Source organism: Protobothrops mucrosquamatus, unplaced genomic scaffold, assembly GCF_001527695.2.
Source record: "Protobothrops mucrosquamatus isolate PMUCROS unplaced genomic scaffold, P.Mucros_1.0 scaffold199, whole genome shotgun sequence".
Taxonomy (NCBI): Eukaryota; Metazoa; Chordata; class Lepidosauria; order Squamata; family Viperidae; genus Protobothrops; species Protobothrops mucrosquamatus.
This window is the reverse complement of record NW_015386555.1, coordinates 333,428-350,906: the sequence shown is the minus strand read 5'-3', so window position 1 is coordinate 350,906 and position 17,479 is coordinate 333,428. Positions and strand designations below refer to the sequence as shown.

The 17,479-nt window shown below is 40.5% G+C and overlaps 1 protein-coding gene across 1 annotated transcript; it reads right to left on the bottom strand.

Annotated features, from left to right (window-relative positions):
- Window positions 1-12,333: 12,333 nt before the first annotated feature.
- On the bottom strand, window positions 12,334-16,765 carry SPINK2 (serine peptidase inhibitor, Kazal type 2). The gene is made up of 4 exons (XM_015813850.1): window positions 16,668-16,765; window positions 16,207-16,247; window positions 13,901-14,010; window positions 12,334-12,492 (listed from the first exon to the last, which is right to left on the bottom strand). Exons 1-4 carry the CDS (start codon window positions 16,705-16,707, stop codon window positions 12,444-12,446), a joined length of 240 nt encoding a protein of 79 aa, XP_015669336.1. The 5' UTR covers window positions 16,708-16,765; the 3' UTR covers window positions 12,334-12,443.
- Window positions 16,766-17,479: the final 714 nt, after the last annotated feature.

The window sequence follows — 17,479 nt, the reverse complement described above, 5'->3', positions numbered from 1 at the left end:
CTAATATAAGCCTCCGAGCTGGGTCAAAATGTCCCACAGCTGGGTTTAAAAGAACCAAATACCAGTGTCAATCTCGTCCTTTCATTCTGAAGGCTTGAAATCTTCACATTGCTCCCTCTTAGCAGCATGCCAACCAAAACATTCTTTGTGGCACCACAAGCCAAATATGCTACTGATGCTTCACTGCAGTGAGATTCTCAAGATAAACCAGCCAGGGGGATACAAGTCCACAACACAGGGCAAAGTGGCTGGAGCTTTCCCCGGGGATGTAGAAGATTCGGGTGCTGACCTGCAACTGCCATGAGATTGACAGTACAGGTTCTCTTGTTGTTTCCTATAATCTTGGATTTATTCTTTTGTTAACCCAGCCACTTTTGAAAATACAGGGCCACAATTAGCATCAGTGCTATCCTATTCTTGTTGCTCTTTAAGGATCAGGGTTGGATCAAATTAAATGCAACACCAAGAGGCAATCAAGGAACAAAATGCCAGATGAAAATCAGTGCTTGCAAACTACTCTGATATTAAACTATAATGGAATAATATGAGAGTTCCCCCTTATAGAGAACACAGCCATTTTTAAGATAATAGATGAAAAGCCTACTAATTCTGTACGGTAGCTTAGTATGACAGAACGACATTACTGCAGCTTCTGGATGCTTTTATGCCTCTAACCTAACATTATAAAATATAGCTAGTCATTAAATGCTAATGATATGAAAAAGAAAATTGGGGAGAGGGGAATTGTGTGACATTAATACCAGCCTCAAAGTATTTATGTAATAAATTCTGGGCAGGAACTGCCTAAGTAAGCCCTGTGAATGTCAGCTCCAAGCCTTGTAATCCCTCAAGATTTGTAACCATGCTTAACTAATTCCTGAGGAGTTGTAAAAATGGGAACCTGCCTTGAGGGTAAAAGTGAGTAGCTAAACCATGGAGGATCATTTCTCGGTGTGCTCATCCTTTTATTTTTACAGGAGGGCATGCGTTGGCAAGCTTAAGCAGCCAACATCAGACATTGTTCTCAGCTGCATCAACATGATGGAGAATCTGAGCTCCATTCTTAGTGCTAATCGTATCAGGAGATCGCCTGGGAACTCAGATTTCCTTTCACTTACTTAATTTTACAACAACATATATCGGTGTCAAACATGATTTCTAAGGGAGTAGCTGAGCTTCTTGGTGGGTTGTAAAGGAAGGTCCTAGTTTGCCAGCAATAGCACATTCAACAAAGAAGGGACACAAGTCTTAATTCTCACTGATTAATATACTGAGTGATTATATACAGGTAGTTCTTGACTTATAACAATTCATTTAGTGACTACTCGAAGTTACAATGGCACTGAAAAAAGTGACAACTGTTTTTCACACTTACCATCGTTGCAGCATCCCCATGGTCACGTGATCAAAATTCAGATGCTTGGCAACTGACTCATATTTATGATGGTTGCAGTGTCCCGGGGTCAGGTGATCACCTTTTGCAAACTTCTGACAAGCAAAGTCAATGGGGAAGCCAGATTCACTTAACAACTGTGATACTAACTTAACAACTGCAGTGATTCATTCAACAACTGTAGCAAGAATGGTCGTAAAGTGGGATAAAACTCACTTAACAACTGTCTCACTTAGCAACAGAAAATTTAGGCTCAGTTGTTGCTGTAAGTCAAGGACTACCTGTAGTGCTTCCTAAATATGTACTTATTTCATTCATATATTAAAATCTTCAAAAAAACACTCCTTAAGTATGAAGCTCCCGAAGACCAGAAAATGTACAGGAAAATTACTTTGGTTTCTATGATATGATTTTCTTCCTGTATGGTATTCCATGGTCAGATCATAATATGGTTGGGGCTGCAGACTGTTATGAGGGCATTCTTGTAATCACAGACTCCATGAAAGAGCTTTAGATAAATATAAGTATACAGTATGTAGGTCTCTTATAGGATAATATGTCTTCAGTTTACATGGTTTCTGTGCAAAAGATGTGAGAGAAGAAAATTTGGTTGAGGAATTGAAAAGAAAACAGAGAAAAGATAAAGAATATTTTACAAAAATACATGAAAGGAGATATGAAGATAGATATCTGAGTTTGGGGGGGGGGGTGTCTATAACTTTTTGTAGACCCAGGATGTATACCATGTTTATCTCTACTTTGCCCAACAAACGGTCTGACCTTGCCTACTTTATCTGCATTTTCAGTTACTTGGGAAAAGAAGCTAAAAAATGCAATTGGTTCAAGATTCAGGCTGCTGCACCAGGGCAGCAAAAATCCAGACCACTATGGATGGAAGCAAAGGTTATATTAGATGTACCTGTTTGCTACCATCTAGTGATCATCCATAGCTCAGACATAGTACAGATAATTCTTCTGGCAGGCCTCCCTTGCTTCAGTAGTCTCAGCCTGCTTAGCCAAGGGTCATGCAGATGTACCTGCCCCATGGGGAGGATTTGCACCAGCCCATTCTGGACTTGCACAGTGCTTCTGCTTCTCCTCCTGCTTCTGCCTCTCTCCGCAAAGAGCCGGACAATATATTGAGTCCCTCTGTGGGGCTTGCTACTGGTTCAAGGCTGCTCTCTGGCCTTTGTGCCATGGAGCTCAGGCAGTTTGGATAATGTGTGAAGACTAGGGGTGACATGATAGCTTTGTTCCAATATCTAAGGGGCTACCACCAGAAGAGGGAGTCAACCTATTTTCCAAAGCACCAGAAGACAAGAAACAATGGATGAAAACTAATCAATGAGGAAAGCAACTTAGAACTAAGGAGAAATTTCCTGATAGTTAGAACGATCAGTGGAATGGCTTGCCTCCAGAAGTTGTGGTTGCTCCAACACCGGAGGTTTTTAAGAAGACATTGAAAAGCCATTTGTCTGAAATAGTATATGGTTTCCTGCCTGAGCAGTGGGTTGGACTAGAAGACCTCTAAGATCTTTTCCAATGAAGGGATTTTATTGTGCTTATGATTTTAGTATGTTTAAGTTTGACATTAGCATTTATTTTATATATAGTAACCATTTTATATTGATACTTATAGTGTTATCATGTAATCATTGTTTTGTTATTTCGTAATCATTATTTTGTAGTTAATTGCTTTATATATATATATTGGAAAAGTAAGGGCTTCATGCTTTAGGTATAGGTGATTGCTTATATGAAAAGAGCACAGTAAGGGGAGGGGGAAAAGGAGTTATGGATGGAGCCTGGGTTGCTGTGTATGAGTCATCATCTAGGAATTATTTTTTTGTGCCATCTTATGCCTAGTACCAAGACCTGATCTTTTTGTTCTGGAAAGGTATAAAAGGTGGAAGACATCTTTTCTGGTTGTTGCCTTCATCTCTCTACCAGCCACGAAGAGAGATGGGGTCACCCAACTCTATTTTGATCAAAGTAAAAGTTGTTTGCTTGCTGAAACCTCATCTCAGGAGTTTCTTTGGCTCTTTTAAATTCCTGAGTAATGCTGGGGCAGTTGTGAGGCTAAGTGGAAAACCTTACACCAACTTCGTTATTATGTTACTTAGGGGGTGGCCAGAGCTATAACCCATCGCTTTCTGCTCTGGCCCTGGGGCATACCACATGGTCTGTTTGGGGACTGCCTTCCACACCATGCGAGAGATGATCTAGGCCGGGAGAAAAAGAAAGGTAGGCAAATATGACGGCAAAAGTCAATTGGAGACAGCATTGAGGGCTGGGATGAGGGGGGGCATTAGTTTGACTACAGTGGCTTCTTCATCTTAGCCAGGCTGTGCAAGGTGGCCAAAGGGCACAAATGTATGGGGAGACTGACAGGTGGAGGGAGCTGAAACAGAGACAGTTTGCACAGGACAGGCGAAGTGTGAGATCTTTGCCTAATGACTACAATCAGGACTGCCTGGAACATCCTGGGGTACTGATGCTAACACCCCATGAACAACAGCCTTGGCTTTGGTTTATTCCTCAGATGAATATTGTGCCAGTGTGTGGCTTATCAGCACCCACACCCAATTGGTCAATGTCCAATTCTGCTAGACCAGGCTTTTCAACCAGTGGTACGGGTACCACCTGTAGTATATTGGCACCTGGCAGGTGATACACGACCATCCTAGAAAAGTGGTAGCAGGGGAGGGGAATGAGCTGAACTGATGGCAGCACCGCACAAGCCTGAGTGAGAGATGGCTGGAGCTGCAGGGCTATCAGGGCTCAGCGGAAGCATCAGGATCAACGCTTCTTTGGAGCTGTCAGGGCTCAGTGGAAGTGCCAGGATCAGCGCCAGGCTCCAGCTGGAGCTCGGTGCTGATCCTGGTGCTTCTGCTGAGCCCAGAAGAAGCACCAATCAGCTGGAAAGCAGCACTGATCCTGGAGCTTCTGCTGAGCCCAGAAGAAGCGCTGATCAGCTGGAATGTTGCAGCATCTCCAGGGTCTTGTGATTTACATTCAGATGCTTGGCAATTGATTCATATTTATGACGGTCACAGTGTCCCAGGGTCATGTGAATTGACCAAAACCTGCTGCAACCACCCAGCAGATGGGGAGGGGAAATAAAAGCCAAACACCCACCCCACCCCCGCTGCCAATCCTCAACAGAAATGCTCACAACAATGAAAACCTCGGACAGGAGGAAGAGCGCCGCCGGGCGGGCAGGCAGGTGTCTTGCTCAGCTGTGGCTTGGGGGGGGACTTTTTTCAGTGCCATTGTAACTTCGAACAGTCACTAAGCGAACTGTTGTAAGTCGAGGCCTATCTGTACTTTATCGCTTTTTTCCTTTTGGGGGGGGTCATCAAGTTTTTGACACCTTGCTAGGCGACTGATGGTACTCGGATGTTGCCATATCCTAAAAGTGGTACAATGGGTGAAAAGGTTGAAAAGCCCTGTGCTAGACAATGTGTATCATCTCTTGCATTCCACACTTGTGCACTGGTTACCAGTAGTTAGTGATATCATACTGCCCCACATTAGAAGATGACAAGCTCTTCTCTGGCTATGAACAAGGGTGCTGAACAACAAGGCCTTCCCTATTCACTGGGACAATGCACAATCCATCACAAGATTGGAATCCTTTAGGCCAGCATGGAAAATAGCTATTTGCATAACATCTACCTCAGAATGCCTGGAGAGAGGAATGATCCAAGGTGCCCTCCTGTGGCCTGACCTTCTTAGTGATCCCTCTACCAAACCACCTGCTTTTAACCTGCTTCACTCTGTCTGGTCAAAATTGATCAGAATTAGGTGTGATACTGGAAGAAATGCTTCTGCCTTGTACCAGTGGGATAAAATAAGATCAGATAAGATAATCTTTATTGTCATTTTTTACTGTGAGCACGACGACACACATCAAAAATGAAATTTAGTTTCCCGCTCTCAAAATGAACGCATACATGACACACACCTAAACATACTATATACAACATATGTATAGACCTACACCCCTGCATATACATAACATATGAATATTAAACACTGTTCATCTTGAATATATAACGGAAGGAGGATTCCCCTTGTTGCGATTGTGGTGCTAATATGCAAACTGTTAAACATATTGTGCAAGATTGCCCACAATGTGCATTCTCTGGTTCCCTAGAACAGTGGTGGCGAACCTATGGCATGGGTGCCAGAGGTGGCACTTGGAGCCCTGTCTGTGGGCACATGTGCCATTGTCCCAGCCCTGCCTCCCCTCGCAACCTCCTCCTCTCCAGCAGCCCCCCTGAAGGAGAGTCACCCTCGAGCGTGGCCCACACGGAGCAGCACAGCCAAGGACATGGCAGCCAGGCAGCGTAGACAAGACTCTGCCCTCAAACCCCATCATGCAGTTGATGCTGCAGGGTGCGGGCAGAGGGTGTGGCCACCATAGCACTGCTGAGCTGCCTGGGCGATCTGCGGCAGGCCCTGGAGGCGGTGAGTGGTGCTTTGGGCAGGTGGGGCGGGGGATGGGGGCAGAGCGGGGGCGAGCAGGGGGGTGGAGCAGGGGCGGAGCCAGTTTTGGGGTACTCGGTCTCTAAAAGGTTCGCCATCACTGCCCTAGAAGATCTGCATGAGCAACGCCAGAAGTGACCGCATGGATAGCTGATAGCTGAATTGGACATCCAGTTATGAGGCCACTGCTGTACCCCTGTAGTTTTGTATAAAATTACTTGGGTTGTGTGTATATGTTTACTTCTCTTCTGTCATGTTCTCATCATACGCTAAATAATAAGGACTGCCTTTGCTATGCAGCACAGTCATGTGATGTTTCTCTTGACAATTGCTTTACCTAGTGGCAGACCTTCCAGCCCCACTTAGAGTTGTAATCTCAGGACTCCATGTAACCCTATTCAGCCTGAAGATTTCATATGGCATGTTGATTAGCTAGTGTGTTCTTGCATTTGTATTAAATTGGACATTCTCATAGATTAAAGAGGACACATAAGATAAACTACATGCAAGAAGATTATCAGCGATATATCAGCAGATGAATAAGGCAAACAATGTTTCTGTGATATACAGAACTGTCCCATTAGGTGGGGGGGAAAACCAAGCACTTTTCTACAGTGACAGATAGATTAACTAAATGTGCAAAAGAATGTAGCTTATTATTTTCCCAATCCCATAAATCCTTGCCTTAGCAATGCATATACTGTATTTCTATGCTTGATTGGTGTTTGTCATTTGTGAGCTCATTCCATTTAGTTCTGAACTTGGATGGCTGAATGCCAAACAATTTGAAAGTGAAACTGGCCAACCCCAAAAGAAAACAAAATTAAAAATCCTAAACAGGTCTGACAAGGACGTGTGAGTTTTCAGGACATACTGAAGTCGATGGCAGTTGAGCTTATAGACCTGATGGGCATGACCTAAAGATGGATCATGAAAGATGGACAGCAGGCATAGAAGCATAGAAGAAATAGGGGAGACATGATAGTAGTGTTCCAGTATCTGAGCAGCTGCCACAAAGAGGGGGTCAATTATTCTCCAAAAACCAGAGGGCAGGATGAAAAACAATGGTTGGAAGCTGATCAAAGAGAGAAGCAACCTGGAATTAAGGAGAAATTTCCTGACAGTGAGGACAATCAACCAGTGGAACAGCTTATCCCCAGAAATCGTGGGCGCTCCATCGCTGGAAGGTTTTAAAAAGAGACTGGACAATCACCTGTCTGAGATGATATAGGCCCTCCTTCTTGAGCAGGAGGTTGGACTAGAAGACCTCCAAGGTCCCTTCCAGCTCTACTCTATGTTAAACAAAGGCACATTTCTAGATCAATGACTTAGTGAAAAGCTTTGGAGCTGCAGAGGGTCTCCCCTGAAAGCCAAGCCAACTTTGGGGGATCCATATTGTGGATCTGAAATATTGCAACCTCTTGGAGTGGGGAGGGTAAGACAGATGATCGGCTGTAGTCAATTGGGACAGTTGTCTTTATACCAATACAAGCTTCCTGGCACCTTTCCAAGTGTGTGGATATTTTGCTATAGGTTTTTTACTTATTTTTGAATTCTTGCTATTAAAGATTCCTGTTACTTGTTTGGTAAGCACTCTCAGTAATAACTGAGAATAAGTGGGAAATATCAGAGAGATCAATAGAATCTAGGATTTTTTTTTAATGAAGAGGGTGTTTTGAATACATGGTAGGCATCAGCTTATCTTACTGGCAATAAGAAATTAGTTCAGCCAACTATTTTCTTTTCTTTTATTGGTTGACAACAAGGGGAGCCATAGTTATTTTTTCTTTGCAGCCATTTGCTACTCAAACATAAAATGATTGACTGGAACTGTACATGGGAACTTAGCCATATGGTTAACCATATGGTTAACCTCCCAGAGCCGTGTTTGTGTAGGAATTGTACCCATTCTTTTGTGAATTTTATGTTTTGCTTCTCTTGTTCACTTTGGCTGATGATGAATTTTATATCTATGTAATGCGAGCTTTCCACTTTGCTCAGAGTTCACTATATTTGTAAGAGGGATTAGTGTTTGGTTGGGCTTTAAAAATATACTTTGTAGTTTTGTTTTTGGGCAGTGAGTTGCAATGAGTGGCTGACAACAATAAAAAATAGTAGCAATAACAAGAAGTTTAAATTAGTAATATATGTTACTGGATATAATTTGTTTTTGTTCTACCTGTCTTATCACATTTCTGCATCTGATCAGAAATCTGGGCAGGCACCAAAGGCGGAATAAATTTCTCCTTACCACTTGGCAGAGCATGCAATCGGTTTAAAATGGAATTGCACAAACACTGTGCTACACCTTGATAAACAGTGGTTTAGGTTCACTCTCAGCCTTTGCGTCATTCCCCCATATGCTTCTTTTCCCACTGCTGAGTTAAAATGCTCTCTAGTTAAAATACTCTCCAGTCCTTCTTCAGTCAGTAGAAAACTTCCCGGTACATAATCCGCAGCAGCCATTGCTGATCCCTGCCCATCACTGCTGCAGTTGTTTTGACTCACTGCCAAATGGTACTGTTCAGTGTTTGCATATACAGAGCATGATAAGCAAAGTGATTGGTTGATTCCTCTGGCTTTGCTGTCTTCCTTTTTCACCCAGCTGGAGGGGTGGGGGAAATCCACCAATCACAATGCTATGGCAGGAGTAGGGTGGATCTGACAGCAGGATTCTGTCTCAATGTCCCTTCCGGTGTCCTGTTCTACATTCCATTTTGTCTTAACCATAGTCGACTAGAGTTAAATAAAAGAAAAATGCACCACAATCACAAAAACACACCACCCCTCAATCCCTTTCAATTTGGATTTCTGTATTTATCAAATCCATATTCTTTTTTTCCTTTCTTCAAATGAGACTCCATGCTTTCATCACAAGCCAGTGGGAAAGTTGGTTCCCTCATTCCTTTGTTTGGCATGGACCAAGCTGATGAAATGCTGGATGCAGTGTCATGATGCAAGCCCTACCACTTGCATGTTCAGAAACAGCAGGATGAATTCATCTTCTTGCCAATTTTGAATTCAGCCTTCACATCCATCCCCAAAGCTGGAATCATTTTAAGGGAGAAGCAATATGTTTTAACAGTGGTATAGCTAAAAACAATTTGTGCACATTCCTGATCTAGAGACATGGCAAAGACATTATCACGGTGACAGAATAAAAATATTTTTTCCCATAGGGCATATTTGTATGTCAAGATTCAGGAAGGGTTAAGCTGTTGTAATGTCTGCATCTTTTGTATATTCTATGGTATTTGAGCTTTTCATGTATTTTTCTCCATTTCTCAATCTTGGCAACTTTAAAATGGGTAAGGAAGTTGAAGTCCATCCTTCTTAAAGTTCCCAAGGTTGAGATTAATTTATGGTGGGGTTCACCTCAAGAATTCTTGAATTCTACATTTTGCTTGTAGCATTATACATTTTGCATTGTTAACACCAAATTCCACTATTTGATGGTAAAATGTGTTATGCTATAATTCTCCATGAAGATTCTCAGTCATCATGGTTGTCACAAAGATGCTTTTTCAAAAGGCAACTGGGCTTTGTTTTTCCTTGAAGACATTTCACTTCTCATCCAAGAAGCTTCTTCAGTTCTGATGAAGAACTAAAGAAGCTTCTTGGATGAGAAGCAAAACATTTTCAAGGAAAAACAAAAAAGCACCTTTGAGTTAAGCTACAATTCCTAGAATTCTCAGCTGCCATTTATTACACCAACACATCTGGAAGATTCCAAGTGGGAAAATGTTGACTTTTGGTATATCATGTAGCTGGGATATTTGGTGTCCAATACTTGACAAATATGTTGTTATAGCTCAGACTTTTTCAACTCTGTCTGATTTGTACACTTAGTATAATCACTATTTGCAACCATATTAAAACTGAAAAACAAGTTGGTTAATATTCTATTTCAGACTGGTAAATTATATTCCATTTTTTAATTATTTTAGATACTTCATATTCATGAATGCTCTATTTGCTGTTTTACAAGTACACTACAAACTTTCAAGGTCAGTTTAATCTGTATCATACTTAATTGGAATAATGGCATTGGTGACTGCAAGGTCAAATGGAAATGATTTTTTAAACAACAGCTGTGTAAACGCAAGGGAAACTACTGGAAAAACGAAGGCTTTTTGGATTTGTGATTATACATCACTTGTCCTCTCTGCTGTATTTTATTAAAGAAAGGGTGTCCCCTTGTGATGGAACCAAATATACGGACGGCTTCAAACTCTTAAGCAGATGCTGTGAAATTAAAGTCAAGTTAACATAAAAATAAACTGCTTTGGATTCAACAGATTTGCCCAGAGAATATTGAGAATTACACATTGCTTTCAAAATTCGATAATGAAGAAAGTTTCATGGTATACCAGACAATGCTGTGATTTGTTTGTCATCCTTTGAGAGAAAGGTAGTACAATCAGACGTAACCAGAGTGAACTTTATTATTTTTTGTTTAGCCCAATGCTGAACAATCCCATGATCATCTAAGAATTTGTAATGTATCCTAAATAGAAAAATGATTGTTGTGGCAAATGAACTTCAATATAAAGTCATTATTTAATTTTACACTAAAAGAAATGACCACAGGCAGGCAAAAAAAAAAAAAAAACCAGTGGGAGCAGGAGCAACTTCCAACTTCCTCATGGCTTCACCATTAACTTTGCTTGTGAGAAGCTGGCAGAGGGCATCAAAAATCACAATCACGTTACCATGATGACATTGCAATGGCACAGGTTTGTGGATGAAAATGGTGGAAATTTCAGTTCCACTGGAGTAGGATTCTGGTCCTGGATTTTTTACACATTATTTAAGTTATCCAATTTAGGTAACTTTGATTTAAAAATTGTTGCAATATAATGCATAGTTTGGGTTAACTTGAGAGTACAAACAAAAAGTACAGTGAGAATTTTAGTAGTATATAGATTCAATCAAAAAAGTTTTTATTTCCTATTTTGGTGCAGATGCTTCAACAGCACGAATAACTCCTGAATTACTATCAGTACTGATTTTTTTTAAGATTTCAAATTTATAGATTTTTTAATAGACAAAGGGTATTGTTAAGGAAGAAATTAATTCTTTGTATGACGTTTGGAATACAAGTAATACTCAACAACTGGCTGTTCTACGACCAAAGTTACAACAGCCATGGAACAGATGCTTTACAGTCCATAAAGCACCACCAACTATCATAAATGGTCACACTGCCCTCCCATCACATGACTGCATGTCAGGCAGATCAGCTTTAGGACCCATCCCATAGTCATGTAACCACGATTTGTGATTTTTTTTACTAGTTTCTAGCATTTTTTTGCCAGTTTCCGACACCCATTCAAATTAGACCTAACGACCACAGCATTTACTTAACAGCTACCATGAAAAGGCCAGAAAATTATTTCCGGATATCTGGGTGCCTTGACTTATGACCAGATTTCCAGTCCCAATTACAGTTGTACGTTGAGGACTGCCTGCAAAGATTTGAACTATCCAATATTCATAACCAATGACTGAAACATTAGGATTAATTCTTGTGAGCTACCCAAGATTGTAGCTACTATACGAACAGTTATAAAAGTGTTTCAAATAAAATAAATTCAATACTTTTCATGCTTATTGGATATTAAAATGTAAGGCTGTCAATTATATTAGGAAAAATATATTAGAAATATCCAAATATTGAATATTAAAATAATGGAAGGGATGTATATATATGAAATAGGCTTTGAATATAATCATATGGCTTAAAAATTTGTGATTTTGAGTTTTATACCAAAATCTGAGAATTTGTTATAATGAGAAAGAAACTATAGAGTTATTGAGCAAGGGGTGTAGAAAAAAAAATATGACAGTAGTTTATAATGAGCACTGAGGATTTGCAATCTTGGGTTAATGGTCATGCATTCACACCATTTATAAATTTAATGAGAAGTCTAAGTAATACAGTTTTATGTGGCCAAGGTTTCATGGTGCATATAACTATAAATCTATAGACTTCTTTTTGCCAAATATATGCCTGTGTGTGTTCATACAATAGCTGTATAAGCCTGTGAGAATGTTGCATGTTAACAAGGGATGCCAAAAGACCAAAAGGCATTGCCTTCTAGGAAGATCATAATGAGATGAGACCAAATTACTTCCATTTATGATCAGAGAAGGAACAAATTCTCCTTGCTAGAAACTATATTTGGTTCCAAATATTGATTTCCTTAGTCTGAGAAAACATAAAGGAGCATTTTTTGGCTCCATCCCTTAGTTGAAGTCCAAGAGTTGCCGAGTTCTATATATCCAAGCTTAATTTAAGTTTGATCTACAGTACTTATGCCTTCTGTTGTTTAAAAATGATTTCTTTGGGAAATGAGGTTTAAATCTAAAAACAAAAACCCATCACAAAATTAAAGAAAAGTTCTTTCAACACAACATTTGAAGTAAGCAGATGCAGAAACTGGATAAAAGCACGGAAGCTTGCATTTATTTTAACAGCTTTAAAGGCACATTTAAAGTTTGGTTTCAACTTTTCAGCAGATTATGGGTTTTGTTTTTCTGTTCCTTGAACCTCCTCTCATGAACAGGCACTCTTATAGGCAATTTGTATGTCCTTGTCCTTTTCTCTGTAAGGGAAAAAAAAATCAAGCACATTATTAGGTTAGGCTAGCATGTATTGTAGTAGGTACTGCAAAGAAGTACTACTATAGTTATCTCTTTTCTTTCATCGCTATAAGGAGAATTTTAATAGGCTTTTCATAGGAGATAAAACTAGCTTTGCAATCAAATCTTACTATATTCTATATGTTCCTCCAGCAAGCAAAAAATAGGCAATTATTTTTCTCCCCTCACAAATTTGTATTTGTTTTTAGAAGTGCTTTATGTTAGGTGCTTTCATAATTTTTTCTGTGATTACATTGCTCAATCAATTCAAAAGTTATGCAGCAGAAAGACAGTGAGAGTTTCTAAGGAGAAAACTGAGAACATATTCAGCTGGATAATTTTTACACAGCCCCGAAGGAGAACTCTGAGAGGGAACATAGAGACAGAATAAATTTGACAAGTGGGATCAACAATCTATGGAAGCATATTTCCTGGTGTTAGAATTGCAAATTGGATTGGAAATTGATATAAATTACCCAATAAGTGCATGATCCTACTATCAATGATCTGTTTGATCTACACTGTAAAAACACAAATCTTCATTTGTGAAGATTGCATCATTTGTATATTCTCCCCCCAAAGTCAAACATTATTAAAACAATATTTTTAATACAAGGTCATGTAAAGACCCCATAAGAAAGAAATAAACAAAAGCATGGCTATTTCCAAGTAAATATTTAACTCTTGGAAATAGCCAGTACTGTATATTATATGAGAAATAACTGTTTTTTTCAATTTTGTGGCTCTCTCCTGTCTATAAATGTTGGTCAGATGTTACATTTTTTCAAAATGGAGGAATCATCCAGTTCCCAATAGGTTTTCAGAGACTCAGGAGCTGAGAGACAGAAAGTTGAAATGAAGTGCGTGCTTAAGCACAGATACCCCAACTGAATTTTATAAAGCTCACACCACTTCACATAGAGCAGTGGCTCTCAACCTTTTTAATGCCACAACCCCAACCAGTCGTTAAGTCGAGGACTAAACCGGTCGTAAGTCAAGGACTAAACCGGTCGTAAGTCAAGGACTAAACCGGTCGTAAGTCGAGGACTACCCAACCGGTTGTAATTCGAGGACTTTCCCTGCCCGGGAGCGCCGTGCATGCGTGGTTCCGCCCCCTGCGCCGGCCAAGGCGTAGCTGGCAAGCGGAAGAGACGGAGCAGGCCGACCACCAGCTGGCCCAGCCCAAGGGAGGTAAGGCACCTGCCGGAAAAGGGGAAAAAAAATGGCGGACAAAAAAAATGACAGACAAAAAAAATGGCAGACAGCCTTGCTTGGCGACCCCCATGAAATGGTCGATCGACCCCAAATGGGGTCCCGACCCACAGGTTGAGAACCACTGACATAGAGAATTATCTTCTAGTTTCAAATTACCTGTTTGTCATACAAAGCATACATTCATTTGCATATGTTTCTCCATCAGTTCCACAAACTGGATTAAAATTCCTTGGGCATCCAGGCAGAGTGTACAAGTTACATTGGGGCTGGAAATAGATATACCAATATATCACTCAAATTCATATTTTAAAATGCTTCAACATTGTACTTTAGGTATGTTTGTGTGAATATATATATTGAAAATATTGGTTTCAATTTCCTCTGTAGCATAAACATTATCGATTTTCATAAAGAACAAATATCAATTCATGTAACTTAAATTGATAGGCTAATGGCCAAATGATTCCATGTAAAATAAGGCCCAAAACACAGCAGTACTGTGAAAATTTCACACTATAATCAACATATTATATCTGATCCAGAACTGGACCAATATTCAACATGTGAAGACTTGTTTAAAAAAGATTTAAAAGAAATGTTATATCACAAAGAATTTCACCTATTTCATCCAGTTCAGATTGTAAATCCTCTTTCTCTATTTTTAAACTTCTTTAAAAGTTCAAAGAAGCTTATCACCTTTGGTTCAACATATTTAATACTGAAAAGATTCATGTTATTTAAATGAAGTAGATATATGCTATTCTTTAAATACAGCTATTGGCTTTTAATTCATACAATCTAACAATTTTACAATAGATTGAAATCTGTGGGTATTTTAGACTCTCTTATTGGGAAAAAAGTGTTAACTAAAATATACAAATATTTTCATCTCCTTGTGTTATTTATAAAAATAATAGAAATCGGATAGATATAAATAACACATTTAGCTAAAGTGAATTTTTTATAAAACAAACCTGATTAAGCAAAAACAAATGAGATTTTAACATATTAAAATGCTCCTGAGAGCCATTCAATGTATAGTTTCACGTGAAATTATTAACAAAGAACTATATTAGGTTATTAACAGGAGTGATAAAATTCCTTTAATCTATATAATAAAATGTAAATGTTTGTTTGTTCAAAATCTTAAATCTCCGAAAGTTCTTCACCGATTGCTTTGAAATTTTGACACAACGTTGCATTTGAATACGCGCGTGTTTTTATATACCTACTATTATATAGATGCCACACCTGTGACAGGTAAAAACATGATATATTACAAACGTGCGCTTTCTCTTTTCTTTCATTTCCATTTAACCAGACTGAGCCACAGCAACGCGTGGCTGGGTACAGCTAGTAGGAGTATAAGATCTTAAACCGGGCAGAACGTCCTCTCCATTATATGATTCCCTATGATTTGGATACTGAGATCAGCTTGCCTTCATCACTGGAGGTTTTTAAGAAAAGCCTGGACAGCCACCTATCTTAAACGATATAGGATCTCCTGCTTGAGCAGGGGGTTGTACTAGAAGACCTCCAAGGTCCCTTCCAGCTCTATTCTGATTGAATTGAGATAAAATTCTTCTTTTACATTTGTTTGTTATATTTCAGTGACTTCCAAATGGTCACCTTAGATTTCTAATTAACATTTCAACATCAAATTATTTGTTTTCATTTGATGTTGAAGAAAATAGAGAGGAAAAGGAACTAGAAAGTCCAAACTTTCAACTCTGTCTGTTGTTTGGATGAGATTCTAAAGAAAACCTTAGTTGGTAACGCAAGCCTAAATCTAATATTTATATAGAATGCTATATCTACAGCTAAGCATAGTGAAAACATACTATATATCTGCCCTTCATGAGAAACCAGATTTTTTTTAACCCAGTAATCTTTGTGGCAAAATGCACAACTCCATATGACAATTAAAACTGAAGATGACGGGGGGAGGGCGCTAGCATTCATTTTCAAAGGACGAAAGACGTTGCCTAGAATGCTTTTTATTTCTGCTAGGATTTAATCCCTAAATAGTTTTTTTTGTGTGTGTGTGCAGCTAACATACCCCAGAAACATTTTGGTTCACGTTTACTCTCCCAGGACTATAGCTTGAAGCCCACAAATGCCAACATCACCTCTTGGACATACAGTAAGCAAGATTATTTTCTTTCTTTCTGAAGAGCTTTCCAGCAGTTCCCATGAACCTCCTAATTATGGGACACAACTTTCTGGTCCCAAAAGAGGGAAGCTTCTCATCTGATTTCTATTTTGAGTCCCTGATCGCTCCGAGAACAAACAGCCTCCTAGCAGGTGGCTGAAACGGCACCCCCAGACTTGCTGCAGGGGGAAAAAGAGCCAGCAACCCTGCTTCGAAATTAACTTTTCAATTAACTTTGCAACATTACAAACTAACACCGAGACGAGAGAAGAGTGTGCTCATTATACCCCCTTGGACTCTCAACACTCACCTCAGTGCTGCTTGTCACGAGGGAAAGCATCAACAGGAGTCCTCGGGTGCGGATGGAGAAAAGAAATGGAGAGGTTAGCAGGGAAGACCAAAGTCCCATACAATAATTGCCTGGATTCCCCCCACCACCACCTCGTCCCAGCCAGTACTCTCTGGGGCAGGGGTAGGCAACCTTGGCTCTTTTATGACTCGTGGACTTCAACTCCCAGAATTCCTGAGCCAGCATGGCTGGCTCAGGAATTCTGGGAGTTGAAGTCCACGAGTCATAAAAGAGCCAAGGTTGCCTACCCCCTGCTCTAGGGGTTGCCAACGGACCCCCATCGAGGGCACCGCCAAGGAAAGCATCGCGGGAGGGGCAAAGGGATTCAGACAGCGGCTCGGTTGCTGGAAGCAAGAGCGGCTGGAAAAACCGCCCATCCGCTCGCCGCGTCCGAGCGGGGAGGGAGAGACTGGCGGCGGTACCTGCCAGCGCCCACAGCAGCCGCACCATCAGCCTCTTCATGATGTGAAAGGGAGAAGAAGAAGAAAAAAAAAGTAAACGCCTGGCGAGATGCGCTCGCCGCTCCAGTTATAGCGGGCGCTGGGAGAGGCCACGCCCCCCTGCCGTCGCCACAACGACGGTTCCGCCCACCTGCTCGCCCAAGCGCTCCGCCTCCTCATCTGTGCGCGTACGCAGTGAGTTGGCTAAGGGTCTCTTTCCCTCACGCTCTCTCTCTCTCTCTCTCATTCTCAAACAGTGTTTCTCAACCTTGACCATTTTAAGGCATGTGGACTTCAACTCCCAGAATTCCACAGCCAGCATGGCTGGCTGTGGAATTCTGGGAGTTGAAGTCCACATGCCTTAAAATGGTCAAGGTTGAGAAACACTGTAAGGACAGAAATGGCTATACAAATTCAAAACAGGGTGATCGAATGTCAAAATAGGTTTTTTTTAAATCAAAATAGCAGCTACCAAACCCTCCTGTGCCAGTGTTGCAAATAAGGGGGAGGGGGGAATTCCAGCTCTGCGTCCTGCGAAATATAAAACCGGCTCATGAGGTTTGCACTATAGTTTTTAAGGGACGCGGAAGACGTACAAAAAAAGATGTTGAGACTTTGGAAAAAGTTCAGAGAAGAGCAACTAAAATGATCCAAGGCCTGGAGAATAAAACATATGAAGAACGGCTGCAGGACGTGGGTTTGACTAGTCTAAAGAAAAGAAGAAATAGGGGACACGTGACAGCAGTATCTCAGTATTTGAGAGACTGCCACAAAGAAGAGGGAGTCAAAATATT